General features: G+C 38.2%; 1 protein-coding gene across 1 annotated transcript in view; it reads right to left on the bottom strand.

The window, feature by feature from the left end:
- mtmr8 (myotubularin related protein 8) overlaps nucleotides 1-18970 on the bottom strand; it is a 52648-nt gene that overhangs the window by 13167 nt on the left and 20511 nt on the right. Inside the window, exons 7-12 of the mRNA XM_048605303.1 lie at nucleotides 14126-14258; nucleotides 10482-10591; nucleotides 8110-8235; nucleotides 5341-5390; nucleotides 2034-2234; nucleotides 1166-1294 (exon numbers count right to left, since the gene is read on the bottom strand). Coding sequence (XP_048461260.1) covers nucleotides 1166-1294; nucleotides 2034-2234; nucleotides 5341-5390; nucleotides 8110-8235; nucleotides 10482-10591; nucleotides 14126-14258 — 749 coding nt within the window. The remainder of the gene's footprint in view (nucleotides 1-1165; nucleotides 1295-2033; nucleotides 2235-5340; nucleotides 5391-8109; nucleotides 8236-10481; nucleotides 10592-14125; nucleotides 14259-18970) is intronic.

The raw sequence follows: 18970 nt of genomic DNA on the forward strand, positions 1-18970 counted from the left end.
CCCCCAAGATAAAGTCTACACTTGACTTATCCAAGACATAAGACAAGAAAATTATTTCATCAGTGGAAAGAAAGATGCCATCAACATAGCATTTTGTTACAAGATGCAATTGTGTAATTTTTTTTTAAAAGATTTATTCATGGGATGTGTGTGTAACTGGCTTTGTCAGCATTTACTGCCTCTTCCTAATTGCTCTTGATAAGGTGATAGTGAGCCACCTGTAAGATTATCATTTGACTGACACTGAGTATGGTTTCATAGATTCTGATTTCACTCTTGCAAGTGGCTGCTCTTCATACACGAGTCTTACTCAAACATGAACAGCATTGCAGCTAAGTCAAATACAGATCTCAATGCACAAATACACATATTAACCCCAATATTTACTTAGAATCAGAATGAGAGCTGGGGTGAAGGGCTGGGAACTCTTGATAACATCCTGCAATACATTTTCCACGGACATCCTTCATCTTTTATGAAAAAGTTTTCATAAGTAGTCAAAGATCGTATGCGAGGCAAGTCTGATGTCGTACTGGGTGGGAAAAACTGGTTATCATCTGGAAAACTGGAATAGGGGTCAGCTAATGGCAGCTGTCTTATTTCTGGCTGGTAATTGTTTGGATCTGGAGGAAACACTGCTGCATTTTCTGGTTCACAAGCAATGCCTTAAAGACGTTGTATGGATCCATCCTTTCTGGACTCCTCTTATTTGACAAAGTCCTGAAGTCCAAGAATTTCAGTCTGTACAAGTGAAACATAAAATGCTGCTGAACTGAAGGCACACAGTTTCCTTAAATGATTCAAGTAATCAATTTGCCTTCCAACAGCAGATTGGTTAGATCTAGCCCTTCCCTCCAGCAGCAACCATCCATTGAAATTAGATGTGGAAAGAATGGAGGTAGGTTTAGATTTTAAAATATTTAACTTTCCAATAATTGCTCCCATACAGTATTGTTGAATTATGATCAACTAATTAATAGGCAGAAGAACAATCTTAATAATCCATCTTCCTGTCATTCACAGCTCCCCTCACCTCCCCCCAACCAAATGCAGATCATGTTATAACATGTTAACTGAGCAACAAAATCTGTTGGCCTATGAAACAACTATTACAAACAGCAATGCTTTCAATGAGTCATTGATCAAGGGATTGAAGTACACTTACTTGAAGTTAAAAGGGGCAGTATTGGGCTTTAACACAATACTGACTGCACTGGGTTTATACAGAGGATTCTGGTAGAGGTACTGCTTTGCCAATAGGAATGGCCACAAGGAATATGTCTTCTCTTGAAGCCTATAAAGCACAAAAAAATTTCCAAATCATACAAGCTATTTTACCACCTCGTTGGGCATTTATTTAAACTCATAGTGTAATGGCAGGATTTTCAGATCATTAAAAAAACAAACATGATACAATGATGAAAATTGACATGCAAGTGCTGACTTCAAATCAAATTCTCTCCTTTGCTCTTGAAAGCACCAAACGTGAAATGCGAGACAGTTAAGTGAGTTTTGGAGCTCTCGGTTACCTCATCCAAATGGCCACTTTACAAATGTGAGCTAAATGAGCAGTTGCCAACAAGTTACTCAGTCATGGAGAACATCTCAGACATAACCTCAACATGACCTCATGTACACATGTGTACACTCACAATGAAAAAAGTATACAGCATTTAAGAATAGGACATGTTTCCCAGTTAGAGCTGTTGAACTTGTCTGTAGCACTTCCATTGTTCTGACTGAGATTAGCTAATTTGGCATAATTCCGGAGCTCTGGTTTATCTCCTCCTTGTATTTGTCATTGCAAATTAATCAATATAAATCTCTTGATTAACAATATTGGACTGAACAGTTTACAACTAGTCATCAAAAATAAATAATGGAACCCAGATCTACTTGAAAATACATTGCTTGTGATGATTGATGACTAAATAGGACAGTAGTGTAGCAATAAACTCAAATTCGCTAAGGTTTTCTGAATCCTAACAACTCTCACTTAATTCATTTGTAACATGCACAGTCTTCCTACTCACTTTAATTCCTGGCGTTCTTTCTGGCAGTTTCCCATAAAGTTGCCAAATTGACAGGAGAATACATGGTCATGGATCTCCAACAAGTAATTCTCAGTAAACTCGAAAGCACATGGAAATTGTTCCAGCAGGTGCCAAGTGCATTCAATAAACTGGGTAAATACAGGAGAAATTTCTTTAGGGTCAGCTTCTAGATGCCCACATCTGTAAAATATTTAAAAAGAAATTAATGAAAATGTCCAATCTCACATATAATGAAGCCCCCAACTGAAATGGTACTTATTTCCCCTTCCAAGCTAATTCCATGCAGATCTGAAGGACCCGTGTTCATACATGTTGGCCCAATTTGACATCTTTCTTTACATGCAATCATGTATCATGACACATTTTTCAAATATCAGAGCTCAATCCTCTACTCTCACAATGTACATACAAAGTACATTCTTTGTAGAAGACCTTGGATTGTAATCTGGACAGAGACCTTGGTTGCACTACCTCCATTCCCTGAAAACAATTTGGAATTTACATTGTGCCTTTGACATTATAAAATACCCTTTGGGGGTATTTTACAAAAAAAATGATTTATCCACCAAAATTTGACATAGAACCACATCAGCACAACTGATTAAAAAAAATGTAGTCAAATAGATAGGTTTTAAGGAGTCTCCGCAAGGAGAAGCAGCTGGGCAGAGTGGTTTAGGGAGAGATTCCAGCTTTGCAGCTAAAGACATTGTTGAAATGAATTGGCCATACAAAGCAAAAGCCAGAAGTTGAGGGATGCAGATTTCAAGGAGGTTACAGAGCTCAGGAGGGGTGAGCCATGGAGGTATTTTCGAAATATATTCTTTCACAATATGAGAGTACCGCTAGCAAGGGCAGCGTTTGTTACCACTCAGTTCAAAGGCAATTAGGGATGGGCTTGCTAGACTACTTCAGTCGACCATTGCTGCGGGTTTGGAGTCACATGTCGGCCACATTGAGGCAAGCTTTATACTCCAGAATTATTAATTGAAATTCAAATTTCATCAACTGACATGATGAAATCAAGGATGAAAATTTAGAAACTGAGGTAACCCTCAATTCCACATAGCTCTAAAGGGGGAGCAGGGACAGATGGACCTGAGTATATATATGAATAGATCACTGAAGATGGCAGGACAAGTTATTTTTCATTCACTCATGGCATGTGGGCATAACTGGCCGGCCAGCATTTATTGCTCATCTCCTGTTGTCTTTGAGAAGGTGGTTGTGAGCTGCCTTCTTGAACTGCTGTAAGTAGACCAATGATTAATTGGGGAAGTGTTTCCAGGACTTTGATCCAGCAATTCTGAAGGAACAGTGATATGTTTCCAAGTCAGGATGATGAGTGGCTTGGAGGGAAACTTGCAGGTGGAGATGTTTGCATGTATCTGCTGCCCTTGTCCTTCTCGATGGAAGTGGTTGTGGGTTTGGAAGGTACTAAGGAGTCCTGGTAGAGAGCAATTAATAGAGTATTCTTAGCTTTATTAATAAGGACAAGAGCAAGGAACTGATGCTGAACTTGTCTAAGACACTTTTAGACATTAGCTACAGTATTATGTACAGTTCTGGGTGCTGTATTTTAGGAAGGATGTGAAAGCATTGGAGAAAGTGCAGAAGCATTTTAAGAATGGTTTCAGGGATTGAGAAATTTCAGTTATGAGCATAGATTGAAGAAGTCGGAATTGTTCTTCTTGGAAAGAAAAGGCGAATGGGAGTTGTGATAGAGGTTTTTTTTTTAAATAATGAGGGAGCTGGATACAGTAGATAGGGAAAAAATGTTTCCACTTGTAAAAGGCTCAAGAACACGAAAGCACAAATATAAACGATTTGCACATGGAAGCAAATGCGAGTGAAAGAAAACTTTATCAGACAGTGAATAGTCAGGACATGGAATTTTCTGTTTGGAAGTGTACCAGAAGCAGGTTCAACTGAACATTAGGTGATTCATTTGGATAGAAATAACATGTAAGGGGTATAAAGAAAAGGCAGGGGATTTGCAGTAGGTTGTCATGCTCAACTGAAGAGCCTGTGTAGGCACAATGGGCCAAATTACCTCTTTCGTGGTGTAACACTGTGATTCAGAACCCAGGAGGGATGAATGAATGGGACTTGGTGCACATTAAGGTACAGGCAAAGGAGTTCTGGATGAAATTAATCTTATGGGGGCGGGGAGGTGAGTTGCTAGCTAGTAGGAAATTTGGTACAATTGAACCTGGAGATAACAAGAGGTATGGATTAGGGTCTTAGTTGATGTGCTGAAGCAAAATCCCAGATTAATGTACAACTATTTATCCTTTAAAGAGGCCAAAACTGGGTTCTGATGTTCTAACCTTGCATCACAGCGTTAGGCCTTCCAGCCATTGCTGAAATACAAATTTGCTAGAACAAAAAATAAATTTGTATTGAAAGAAAGAACAGATCTATTAAATTCATACAATAATTAATTTTGGACTAAGTAACATAACTAAGAATATAAGAAACAGGAATAGGCAAGCAATTGTCACTCAACAATATTTCTTAAGAAAGGAATCATAGTAGAGGGCATCTCCTTCTTCAAAACAATACCACATCATCTGCCCTTTCATGGGGTCAAGTTCATAACAAGAACAATCTTCTATGCAGTACATTATGCATTCAAGTATAGGAGAGCAACAAGAACTCAACTTTCTAATCCAGAGTGGCTGTACTACCAAACTGAAACATCTAACATAATAATTGAAATAACTGGCATAAACCCACAAACCTATTACAGTCAGTCTTCAAGTCTAACATTCTTTACAGTTACAATGTTTTGTTCATATCACCTCCAATTTTTGCTAAGTACAACTCCATAAGCAACTTTTTTTGTTTCTATGTGGGAGTTTCAGCATTTGAAAAGAATAACTGAAGTGAGGGAAGAAAAAATGAGTGTGAGCAAGAGAGAGAGAGAAAAAGAGAGCAGGAGAGAGAAAAAAAGAAGGATATTCCTGTAATTGACGGCTGGATCTCAACCATATGCAGTTTTAAGTTATTTCACAGTAACAAATGTTATTTTATAATTCAAAAATATTTAAGTCATCTCACTATCATCTTGATTAAGATCAACAAATTATGCAAATAGCAGCAATTGGACCTGGACCTTTTTGTCTCCTATGACTTAACAGTACTAGACCATGCGATGCCTTTACCCATTCGGATGTCTAGGGAAGATTACCATTACATTTCGATATTCTTTAAACATTTACTTATTACTGAGAAACTAAATTGATTCATACACATCTACAATAGCAATGAAAAAGTAGGTGATTACCTTTGGGAGAATTTGTGTCCCATTGAGATCCATTCTTTTTCTACAAGAACCTTGAAAACAAGAAAGACATAAGTACATTCTTTTGTTGATAATTTTCTCGATCCACATGCAGTTCCTGTACATTTCAATCAGCAATTTAAGAGCTATAGTACTTTTGTTGTATTTACAATTTAATACTCTTTTGAAATAGTTAATTTGTTTTTAAATCATTATGTAAATGACATCTTTATTTGCTTAGGTCCAGGCTTCAAACTTTTGGGCAGCTCCTCATCCCACATCTGGAAACTTCAAACACTGCTCAATTATTGAAGCATGAGATTCCTCCTTCTAATTCATTCTGTTGTTGCGACCATATTTTTTCACCTATATCACACTGCCAGTCTATGGTCAAACGCTGTCAATGCTCTCAGTCATACTTAAGGATCAACCTTCCTCAATGCTATCTCCATAGTGACTGGTTAATTTCACAGTTTCAGCCTTCAATGTCACAAAAATTGATTGTTTTTTTTCGAAACATGGTAATTCCACCAACAATGTCTGGGTAAGGAAGTAGTTTGAAAAATTCCCTGTCAAAAAATTTCCTGCAAATATTGACATACCCTAAGACCTACTTCCAGTGCATGAAAGGCAATACCAATATTTTACAGTAACAGTGAAAAAGTGAAGCCATTAATGTAAACCATAAGAGAAGAGTCAGTCAGGAGACCAATCCTGCCAACCACACCCACATGGCTAAATGCAGAAATCAATAAGTTGAAAGGATACCTTGCCAAGAGACTCAATGCTATAACAGATGAATGACTTGAAATTGGGATATTTACACACTACAAAGCACAGTGTTCCTCCAAACTGTGTAGCAATCCAGAAGTTGTTGCAGACTAAGCACACCCGAACCTCTAAGTTGCCACATGTATCATACAAACAAGTTTAAATACCTCTGCGTTCAAAATTAATAGGCCCCATACAACAAAAAAATTTGGCAGGACATTAATACTCATTAAACATGTCAATAGCTTTAGGGATTACTCAAATGGAAGTGAATTTTTAAATGGGATTTTACATTTTAATTAGTTTAGGACAGTTCCTCTGACGTTGAAAATTAACCTTTTCTAGGTCTGAAGACATATTCCTTCAGATCTTAATTATTTTGCCAGATTCATTTTTTATTTACATTTTAGATATGACTAACATTGCATCCCCGTTCTGGTTGCCACACAACTACAAGGATGTGAATGCTTTGGAGAGGGTACAGAAAGGGTTTACCAGGATATTGTCTGGTTTGGTGGGAATTAGATATAAGAGATTGGACAAAGACATTGGTTTCTTTTCACTTGAATATTGGAGTCTGAGGGACAATCTGATAGAAGTTTACAAAATTATGAGAGGCACGGACCAAATGGATAGTTGAAGTCTTTTTCCCAAGCCAGAAATGTCAGTTACAAGAGGACATAGGTTTAAGGTAACTGGATGAAAGTTTAAAGGAGATGAGAGAGGCAGTTTTTTTTTTGAATACAGGGTGATAAGTGCCTGAAATGTACTGCCAGGGGAGGCGGTAGAAGCAGATACAATAGCAATATTTAAGAAGGCATCTTAACAGATACAGGAATAGATGGAATAAAGGGATACGGACTGTGTAGGAGCAAAAGGCTTTCAGTTTAGAAAGGCATCATGTGTCAGCAGTGGCTTGGTGGGCCAAAGGGCCTATTCCTGTGCCATACTGTTCTTTGTTCTTGATTCTTTATATCAGTGAAAAAAAACTACCATTGTATGAAACATTCCCATTAAACGTGTATGCCAAAAGATATTACTAATGCTATTAAGATGAGAAATGCAGGAAAAAAACGTAGAAATCAAAAGTCATAACATTTACAATAAAACAGTTAAAACTTTTGTTTAAAAAATGAGTTATTTAGCTCAAGTAATTCAACTTCAATCTGTGATTATTTCAGCCAGTGCACAGTAAACACCACAATAATGACTCTACTACCACTTCCCCACGGAGAAGAAAAAGTTATGAGGTGGCTACTGTTCAATATTATCTAGTTAACACTTCGCAAATGTGAATGTCAGTGTTGATCACAGAGAAGATTGCCCAAAAAAATCCAACAGCACTTGACTGTGTTTTTGAAAAGTATCTGTATTTAAAATAAACGATAAGGAGCAAAAAAAATGATATTTCAACCCATATTCATTTATTGCAGCTTCCAACACAAATGTTAAAAATAAGTTCCTCCTTTCTCCGAAGGTGCTGATCAATGCTGTGATATGGTCCCTTGAGTTTCATTAGTTCTTTAGTACCTCAGCATTGCTTTCTGTGGGAACATAAAATCTTGGCAGGTAATTAAAATCATTTCACTATGAGGACTGCACAGCGAGATCTTAATTGGACACTCCTATGTCTATAACTGTACATTTTAATGCAAAAATGTTTGAATAATTATGGGGAAGAATCCAAATGTGGTTTTCTCCCCACCGGTCAAAACCCGAAAACAAATTATGGAGCCAGTGCTATCATCTTTGATATTCAACCCAGGTTCAACCACTCCTCACCCCTCCCAAAGGCTGGCTAGATAAACAATTCAATTGGCATCATCTGTTCGGCATAATCCAGGATAATGCTATCACAACGGGGCCTAAAAAGTAATTTTTGTTTAATAGCAAAGTGTGTTTGGATCATAACCTGATTAAGTAATGTACAATAAAACATCTTTCGAAATAGCCAAAGTAGACAAATTTTCAATCACTCGAGTTCACTATGAACATCCTCACCATAAATCCCTTTATTGTCCGGTAGTAGGAATCCAGGAGGAGGGCAGCCAATGAGCAAACTTGAACAGTACGATCCCACCCATCAGAACAGTGGACTAACACACTGGCATTTTCTTCAGACACTGCCTACCATCAATGAAAGAAAACAAGCAACTTTAAACAGGTCATCTATAAATACCATCATTTTTATACAAATTTGATTTTTTTCCTTCTTTCCAATAAAGTGATAATCCATTAAAACCACAGAATAGCAGTATGTCAGGGGACAGGAAGGACTATTGTCAAGAGCACTTAAATGTCAATACAATATGAAAATGTTTGCCTATAGTATTATAACCCACTGGGGGAGGCAACATCTCAACTATTAATCCAAAATCTCTGCTAATGTTCTGGGTCCCTGGGTTCAAATCCCACCATGGCGGTTGGTGGAATTTGAATTCAATAAAGAATCTGGATCTAGGGGGGTATAATGATGATCATGAAACCATTGTTGATTGTCAGAAAAACCCATCTTGTTCACTAATGCCCTTTAGGGAAGTAAATCTGCTGTCCTTAGCCAGTCTGGCATACATATGACATCAGACCCACAGCAATATGGTTGTCTCTTAGGATGATTAGAGATGGGCAGTAAATGTTCACTTGGCCAGTGACGCCCACATTCCATGACTGAATAAAAAAATTTGGGAACGTGCACTGATTCTTGTACCCCACGACTTCTGGGGTCACCACAATAGTGCTTTAATCAAAGTAAGCAAAATCCCCAGTTTACTTGGCTGATGGAATCAGCTTAATAGAAAACATTTACTAGATTTGTTTACTAAACATGAACTGTTGTCTATTACAGCTAAATAAATTCTAGTCACAGCTGAACAAAACCACAAACTGTTAACATTTAATTCTACTATTTGAAACTCTAACCCCTTTTAAAACTCCTACACACATACAGACAGTCAAAGACAAAAGAAAAACATTGGTATTATGGTGGAGGAGAAATACTAGGGAAACATGGTTCGATGGCACCAGTCCACAGTATTTGATAAGATATTCCTTTCGCTTCCCAAGATCTTCTATTCTCCAATTTCCTTTCTGGATTCTTTCATTTCTTTGCAAGAGGCACAAAGTGATTTGTACATTAATTATAAAATATCTTAGTTACTTGGTTAAGGGAAATAGATTACAGCAACTGATGGAAGAAAATAACTGATTTTCTTCAGGCTTCGGTTACTTTTACTGCAGACAAAGAGTGACAGGCCAGAGACCTTCTGTCTGTATTGTTGTCACAGACCAGCTGTTCAGCTGCCCCAGGAACCAACCCAGCTTTCAAAAGGGAGTTACAGTTTCAATGATGCTTCATTGTTCTGTTTACCTGTAGCCAGAACTAAATTATTTGCAATAAACAGTTGTCCTTGTTAAGAACAGAAATCTTTTTCTGAAGAAGGGTCCAGACCCAAAATGTCAGCTTTCCTGCTCCTTTGACGCTGCTTGGCTGCTGTGTTCATCCAGCTCTACACTTTGTTATCTCATTCTCCAGCATCGGCAGTTCCCACTATCTCTAGAAATCTGGCCAGTGTTTTCTGTTAATTTTATTCCATCAGAAAGGTCAATTGGGAACACTGCATTTTTTGACCAAGTCACTAACTTTTGTGGCGACCTCAGGAAAAGTGGGGCTTGAGAATCTGCTCACTTTGTCAAGTAGATTGTAAAGCTATAAATAAACATTATTTCCCCCCAAGTGTCTTGGCTGCAAATTATTTAACTCTAACAAGCTGTAGTCAGGCTGACAATCTCTGGCATTCACAACTGATTACAAATTCACAAAACCAACATCAATCTGTTGCCAGACAAATCTCACTTTGCACACACACACACACACAGCCCAGTACCATGCCATCTCACTTCTCCTTCCCTGCGGCTTGCAATGCAACAATGTAAATTCAACTCATGACAAGTTCCAGTAATTTTTTTAAAAAATGTACAGCAATTCCTTCCACAGTTCTTGATTAAAAATGGCCCTTTCCTCATTTCTGTCCACAAAAATAAAGAAAAATAAAAAATGCGGTTTTTACAATAAGTAAATGCAAGAAGTCGTGGAAACAATTAGGAAAAGCAGAACTATGCAGAAATAAAAGAAACAAAAATAAGTAGACACTAAATTCTAATTTGAAGAGTTTACAAAAGTCTAGCTAAAGAAGTACACCATAAGGCAGCTTTAAAGATGTAACAAACAAGGCAGTAGAGTTTAAGCAGAGACTATAGAGTTCAGAATCATGTCAATTGTAGATTCTGCCACAGTTGCAAATTACAATCAGAATTCAATACATGCTAGAAAAGGCACAAAAGACAAGGCCAAAAAAAAAAGTTCAATCCATTACCTTTGCTAGAAAGACACCAGCATCCATGACTGCTTTAATGTGACGAAGCCACCCAGAATTTTCCAAGCCAATGAGAAACTCACTCATTGATGGGGCCTTCAGTTCACATACTAAAAAAAATTTTTAAAAACTTTATTTTGTAACATTTTCTTTCCCATGACTCATTAAACAAATGAAGATCATAAAGGACAGACAAAAGGTAAAGCTGTTTGAGGTTCCCAAATTTGAGGGTAATTGGAATGCTTTACTTTCCATGTTTACTGAAGTAGGAGCATCCCTCCATAATACTTTCTGAAATCATAGCATTGTTGCTCTTATACCTCACTAGCACAACATTAGAAGAGGATCGGAAAGCATGTCAATATCTGCAGAAGGTGTCCTACACAGAAAACATTCAAAAGTACTTATCAATGCAATGAAAGAGGTTCTGTGCCATGAGGTCATGTTGCAGCTGTACAAAACTCTGGTGCGGCCGCACTTGGAGTATTGCGTACAGTTCTGGTCACTGCATTATAGGAAGGATGTGGAAGCATTGGAAAGGGTGCAGAGGAGATTTACCAGGATGTTGCCTGGTATGGAGGGAAGGTCTTATGAGGAAAGGCTGAGGGACTTGAGGCTGTTTTCGTTAGAGAGAAGAAGGTTAAGAGATGACTTAATAGAGACATACAAGATGATCAAAGGATTAGATAGGGTGGACAGTGGGAGCCTTTTTCCTCGGATGGTGATGGCTAGCACGAGGGGACATAGCTTTAAATTGAGGGGTGATAGATATAGGACCGATGTCAGACGTAGGTTCTTTACTCAGAGAGTAGTAAGGGCGTGGAATGCCCTGCCTGCAACAGTAGTAGACTCGCCAACTTTAAGGGCATTTAAATGGTCATTGGATAAACATATGGATGATAATGGAATAGTTTAGGTTAGATGGGCTTCAGATTGGTTTCACAGGTCGGCGCAACATCGAGGGCCGAAGTGCCTGTACTGCGCTGTAATGTTCTATGTTCTCTATGTAACAGTGAGCTTTTCTATACATATTTTGGACGTCTTCCATAGTGTAATCTTCAAATCAAAATATTTAACTATAAATGAATAATTAACTTTATCAATGCATTTTATGAATATGTACGACTGAACAGAAACAGCAGAGTGGAGAGATAGGAAAATATGAGCGGACATTACTCTCTCCACAGATGCTGTCAACTTACAAGTTTCCAACATTTTTGCTATTTTATATTGAAGAACATCTGAGTTTCACTTCTAATGACTATTGAGCAATCTCAATTGGAATATACAGTGTGACTCAGTTTTGTCTGGGAAATTCTTAACTTAAATTATCTGTCAGTGCCAAGGTATACCCATGTGGTAGCACTTAAGCACAAGTCAGTGTCTTCAGTTAAGGACAGAATTAAAGGGGTAAAGCCAGGATGAAATAAAAAGAGGAAACGTTTTAGCCAAGGACAGGTGCTTTGATATCAGAGATCCAAGTGAATGTAATTTACCATCTTCTTCAATTCCTCAGGGCTGAAGAAGAGTAATGGTCTAATAACGGTCATACATTTCTGAACAATTTTAACTATTTTCTAAAATAATTAATTTCTAATTTTAATGCAATTTGAGTTTTAATTGGCTCCCCTCAAGCATACATTGCAAATGCAGAAATGGTGAAGTAAAATCTCATTATGTATGGCTTGCCCTTGTGGTTATAGGATTAAAGAGGAAACAGCAAGAGGAAAAGTTTAGAAGTTATAACACCTTCATGTTTGCGCTCCATTAATCAGTCATTTATTATGTACCCTGATAGAACAAAATTTTAAAATTAATTATGTATGCAACATTTAACGCTTATTCCAATAAATTGCTTTGATGATCGGCAACAGTTCTTCTCTACCATTTTGCTTCTGAGGGCCCTCTCATGGAACCCTGCAGCACAAGGATCGACCTATATATATATATAAAATAATTTTGCAAGTACATATACATTTTTATTGTTTTGTTTAATGCAAAATTTATCACATAGCACCAGCGACAGTTCTGTCCTGAAAGGGAGGCAACTTCTAAAAACACACTTTCCATGGCATAATCAGTGTGCATTGTGTTTGGTACTTAATGTTCATTTATGTCATTAATGAAAAAAATCCAGCTTTGTATTACCAGACTGACCAAACATAAGCAATATTTTTTGTGCTGCAGAAGAAACAACACTGCATTCAGCAGCAATATAACTAACATGATCATGTTTCATGTGATGTCTGCAAATGTACACTTTTCAACAGAAATTTGAGCTAGAAATTAAGTGTGTGAATCTAACTGACTTTTACTTTTCCAGCAGATATTGGAGGCCCTCCTGCTGTCATTTGATACTCCTATGCTGGCATCACATTGTGTTAGTGCAGTTAATCACTGGAGGCCTATACGCTTATTTTATACCTAAGTTTATTATACAACACAAATTATCAGTTAGACTATCATAATAGATCAACGTTGAGCTCTGTTATTAGAATTATGCATAACGTTCAGCATTGTCCGTGATAACAAATTCAAAACTATTGTGTAGATTCCCTGTCAAGCCAGGGGCTGTTAAATTACATCTGACATTGTATGTACCAGTTGTTATGCCTACCTTCATCCCCCTACATAGATTATACACCAAGTCCGCTGTGTTTAATGAACCTGTCTTACTGCATATAAACTCAGCAAAGGCCTTGTGTGTCCATTACAAGTGACAGTGAACAAGAAAACCCAAAGAAAGAAAACAAAAAGGGAGATTGTTTAATGTAGATAAAGAAAAAGTGATTACATTAAAAATATATACAGTCATTTTATTTATGACAGGTTGTCCGATAAAACACAGACGTTTGGTTGACTTGGTCTGCGTTGCGGCAGAATTCAAAAAAATGCTCAAAAGTCAAGATTCTTAAATCAAAAAAGTGAACAGCAATATGACAGAATAGTTAAAAGAGAGTAGGGGTTAATGTGGAAAGGTTTGATCTGAGTAACGTAAATTGAAATTATTCTCAGCAAAGCTGTTCTATGTTTAAAGAAAGACAACCAAGGGAAATAAAGAGCTTTAAAGTTTAAAAAAATCCTTGGCTACAAAAAATGCAAAGACACTGTCACTAATGCTGGGACTCCTACGAATATGGTAATGTTTTAATTGCAAGACCTAAATTCAATATTTGCTTTTGGCAGACCTGTTGAAAACCTCTTGCTTAGAGGTCCTTGCAATCACATTTGAGAAGCCCCAGGGTAAATAATCAAGCAACCAGCCAGTACACTACGAAGCCTGATGTGAAGTAAACGACCTAAAACATTAATTCCATTTCTCTTTCCGCATATGGTATTTGTTCTGCTGAGTTTCTATCACTGTCTATTTTTGTTTGTGATTTCCATCATTTGTTTTTGTGGCTCAGTCATGCAGATCAAAGATCCCAAGACCTGTTGACTTGATTGATATTTGTTATATCAGAAGCCGTACATAAATTCAATTAAGGATTCGTCAGTAGTTAAAAGTACCAATGCAATATCAAGCACTAAAACCACAATTACTTTTCTGATTAATTTTCAGATTAATTTTTTAACCATTAAATTTATAAACATATTTGTCTTTTAACAAACAAGTCATAGCTGGAACAGAAAATAAGCATTACCTTCTAAAAGCTTTTGTAAACTGTTTCTCATTACATGTATGTTTTCAATACCAATAAATTGGAATCTAATGTTGGAATAATTATCTTCATTTTCGTATCCCTTTCCAGCAGCTCTGTTTGCCATGGCATTTAACTGTAAAAAGAAATCAATACTGTTGAACATTATCCCTGCAGTTTTGATTTATTTGTTTTCTGATTTGGATTTTTATTCTCACCTGTTACAAGCGTATATTCAGTAGTTACACTTCTATGGTCTTCAATTTGTCTTGCTCCAAAGGTTAAAATAATTTTAAAACCTGAATGCCAATTTAGGAAACCATTCTGCATTTTCTTCCATCTTCTCAAGTTATATAAATAAACGACATTTTCAATCATAATTTAAAGATGATTTCTTTTGGATTCTTTTAGCCCTTTTGCAGCAATAATAGTGAAGTGCAACCTACAGATTTGAGCACCCAGAAGAATAAATCTGTACTCCATAGTATGTTACGATCCTTAATAGGGAGGTACCACAGCTGAATCTCATGCTATTCTCACCTGTCATCTATATATAAATGACGAAGCACTGTCCGCAGTTTTTGGATGCAGGAGTCATGACTTGTGACCTTCTCATAACCTGTTTCTAGGGAGGTAGTCAGCATTCAAACTTGGGGATGCCCGACTGTAACACTGTTCTGAACGGCACCCATGCTGTTGGCTGCCCGAGTACTCGGTAGGCGACTGAGCAGTGATCACAAATAGCAGATGGTGTAAACAGTCTGCTCCTTTTAAACTGCAGTTGCTTTGAATCATAGCAGCCTGCTGCTGAATATAACAACTAAAGTTCTAAACAAGGAAAATAACTAACATTTGAGCTGAACAGCTTAATGGTGGAAAAGGACACAACTGGGGGGATACCAAACTATCAAAAAACACCTTCGAGGAGGATTAGGAAATTCATTCCCAGAGCCTGACCAGAGAGGAGGCAACAGGGCCACAAGTACAGGGATTCACATGGGTGGTCAAGATTAAGGAATGCACCTTCAAATAACAGCTCCTATTCACTGTTCCATCAATATCCTGCTATGTACCTTCATGGTCAAGATGCAGATGAGGCCACAGACCTCTTGCTTCCCCTCACTTCAATGTACCCTTCCTGATTTCCCTTTCTCAGAGCAACTTCTGCTTGTACTACAAAAGCGGAAGATAGAGGGTATATACTCTTTTTATTCATTCACGGGATGAGGGTATCACTGGCTAGGGAGCATTTATTGCCCATCCCTAATTGCCCAGAGGGCAGTTCAGAGTCAACCACATTGCTGAGAGTCTGGAGTCACATCTAGACTAGGCCAGGCCAGGTAACGATTGCAGTTTCCTTCCCTAAAGGACATCAGTGAACCAGATGGGTTTTTTCCAACGATTGACAATGGATTCATGGTCATCATTAGATTGTTAATTCCAGATACTTATTGAATTCAAATTCCACTATCTGTCATTGCGGGATTCGAACCCGGGTCCCCAGAATGTTATCTAGGTCTCTGGATTAACAGTCCAGTGATAATACCACTAGGCCATCGCCTCCCCAAATAGTATTGATTTCACTAAGAGGTTAATCATTTGACCTGACACAGCCAACAGCTCAGGTATTAGCATTACACCCTAGAAGATCATGTAGATTTGGGATCTCTGCTTATGGTGAGTCACTAGCATGAGTAGGCTGCAGCAGGCCTGGTGGAAAGAATATTTCATAAATCAGCTTACTATACAGTGATATCATGGATACGTACAACTACAAGGGACTCAGATGAAGGTTTGATAAGAGTGGCATACAGAAGAACATTGAGGAGAAAGCAACCGAAGATGGTGAATGCACTGGCTGTCCTGTCAAACCGTTTCCTGTCATTGTTAAGGAGCACGGAGGAGGCCTGCTCAAACTTGGCAAAGGGCACTGCACAAAATGTACCCTCATCATAGCCTGTACCCCACCCCCCCTGTAATGTTGCAGACCAAGAGGAAATGCAAATGCAACTCCCATACCTGTTGCAGTCTTTCTGTGGCCTGTCATCAAATCCTCTGCACTACTCTAGACCCAATTCAGGAACTCAGCAAAAAAACTTCAAAACTTGGCAATAAGAACATGTTCTGCAAAAGTATCCTACCTGAAATTTTTGCTCTTGCTTTGCTCTTTGAACAACACTATATTTGACCCTGTCCTGCACTCAACCACATATCCTGTGGTGAGTGAAAAGCAGATATAGTTGTTTGGTAGCACGGAACTTGTGTGTTGCTGAAAAAACACATTTCATCAAAGCTTCTCATCATGAGCCTATCAGGACATTTTGCAAGAAAAAAATTCAAGGGGAAAGCTGATATTTGTACTGCATGAGGGAACAGTGCTGATTGGATTCTGATTGGATAGAGGCATTGCCATGGGGAATACACCCATTAATGCTAATAAACAGTTAACAGTCAGGCTTTGTTCTATATTCTCACTTTCTTCCTATACCTCTCGATGCCTTTTAAATCTGAAAATTTATGTCTCTTTCTTGAATGTATTCATCACTTGGCCTCCAAAGCCTTCTCTCATAGAGAATTCCACAAGTTCACTATCCTGCGAGTGAAGAAATGTTTCCTCTTCTCAGTCTTAAATAGTTAAGCCCATATCCTGAGACCATCTGCTGATCTAGACTCCTCAACCAGAGAAAATATCTTCCATGTATTTAATCTGTCTAGTCAGGTTAGAATGTTATACTTTTCAATCAGGTGCACTCTGATCCTTCTAAAGTCTAGTGAATACAGGCTAAATCAAAGCAATCTCTCCTCATAGCACAGTCCTACCATCCCTAGTAACAATATTGCAAACTTCCAATGCACTCCATTTACCACAAGGATATCCTTTCTTAGGTAGGGAGACCAAAGCTGCATGCAATACTCCAACTGTAGCCTCACCAAGGCCCTGTGTAAATTATTTTTTATTGACACATGGGACGTGGGAATCACTGGCTGGGCCAGCATTTATTGCCAGTCTCTAGTTGTCCTTGTAAAGGTGTTGTTGTGCTACCTTCTTGAATCACGGTAGTCCATATTCTGTAGGCAGGGCCACAATGTTGTTAGGAAGGGAATTCCAAGAACTAGACCCAACAACACTGAAGGAATCGATACATTTTCCTAGCATGGTTAGTGGCTTGGAGGTGAACCCACGTGGTGGTCTTCCCATGTACCTGCAGCTCTTGTCCTTCTAGACAGTTGGGATCACAGGTCTGGAAGGTGCAGTCTTAGGACCTTTGGTGAATTTCTGCAGTGTATCTTATAAATGGTACATGTGGCTGCAACTGTAGCTTCAAGTATTCAGTGTGCCTTACCCCAAGATGACTGACAATCCAAAATTGGTCATCAGCATTGACAGGTCCAAATCTGCATCCATTGGACCTGCCACTCAGCATGGCCAGACAGCCTAACACAGAAGAAAACTTAAAAAGAAGAGCATTTGCTGTACTTGTACAAGAGCAATGTATGTTGCCAAGTGACAAATAAAATTGTGTTCCTCCTCACATCTCACCATGTCCATGTACAGATTGTCCAAGACACAACAGTGATATTCCTTTTAGGCCCTATCTTATTTATGACCAGATTTGCACAACATGAACTGCCAACTGATTTGGTGAATTGCTACAACCAGTTTTGACCAAGTCTTCCACTTACACGGTGAAGGATTTTAGGACTTGCATATCCATAGTGATACACTGTCCACATGTTCACTGACATTGTTAGCCATTCAGTAAAGTACTACAAAAAGAAGCCAGTGACATCTGCGCTGCAGCACCATATCATGGTGATTTAAACCAGCCATCATTTCATGTTGAACTAATGAATTCAGCAATTTGTGCAGTTGAGTTCAGTTCAGTTTCAACCACAACACGATTGCTCAAATAGGTGTTGCTGCCATGGAGTCCCCACTAGCCCCAGCGCTTACAAATATCTTTGTCGGATACCACGAGAAACTTACCTTCAAAGAAATGACACTTAACCTTCTACCCTTTGCATATTTCCAATCTGCAGTTGACATGTATGCCACATTTGTATTTGCAGCTGCATGAAATAATATCATGACATGTCTTCATAAGCTCTATCCTGCACTAAAAATCATACTTGAAAAGTAACAGTCAAATGAGTTCCCTTTCCTTGACATTCTGGTTGAGAAATCACAAACCCAGCCCCATCGGTCAGCATATATGTTGCGGCAGTTCCATGCACTTTCCATGGCAACTTTGCAAGTAGGGCTAATTATTACCAAATAAGTAGCCATTTGTTCACAATAAAAACTTGACACTGGTGTTGGGCACATCAAAGCTATCTTGCAAGATAATGGTTACCCTGATCAGATCAATTCTCACTGTATATTGGACAAAATAAAGAAAGCCCCAAGCTGTTACTCTTGGTACTGAAAAGTGCCCACTCTACACCCTATTACTGTGGAAGAGCAACGTATCTCGAAGGTTTGAGCAACAGGTGGAACAAACTGTTTCACATCACTGCTATGCAGTAATGGTATTTGCAACTAACAAGATACTGTCATCAAGTCAAAATAATGTTCTGCCCATCCCACAAATAAGTAACATAGTATCTGAATTTTAGTGCCAGTTAAGTACGTTAGAAATATGTCCCTAAGATTGGCGATAGTATCAAAGAGCATGTCTGTTCAGCTGTTCTCAACAAGCAAGGTACTGACTGGACACAACTATCCTGCTCTTGCAAATCTTGTTCAGTGCCTAACATTACATGTGATTCTGCATTTGGACATTTGTTAGATAATCCTGAATGCGCAAAAGATTACCTGACAACCAATTTAGGATTGCCAGTCTGACA

Source organism: Rhincodon typus, chromosome 14 (genome assembly GCF_021869965.1).
Source record: "Rhincodon typus isolate 14 chromosome 14, sRhiTyp1.1, whole genome shotgun sequence".
NCBI classification, from domain to species: Eukaryota; Metazoa; Chordata; class Chondrichthyes; order Orectolobiformes; family Rhincodontidae; genus Rhincodon; species Rhincodon typus.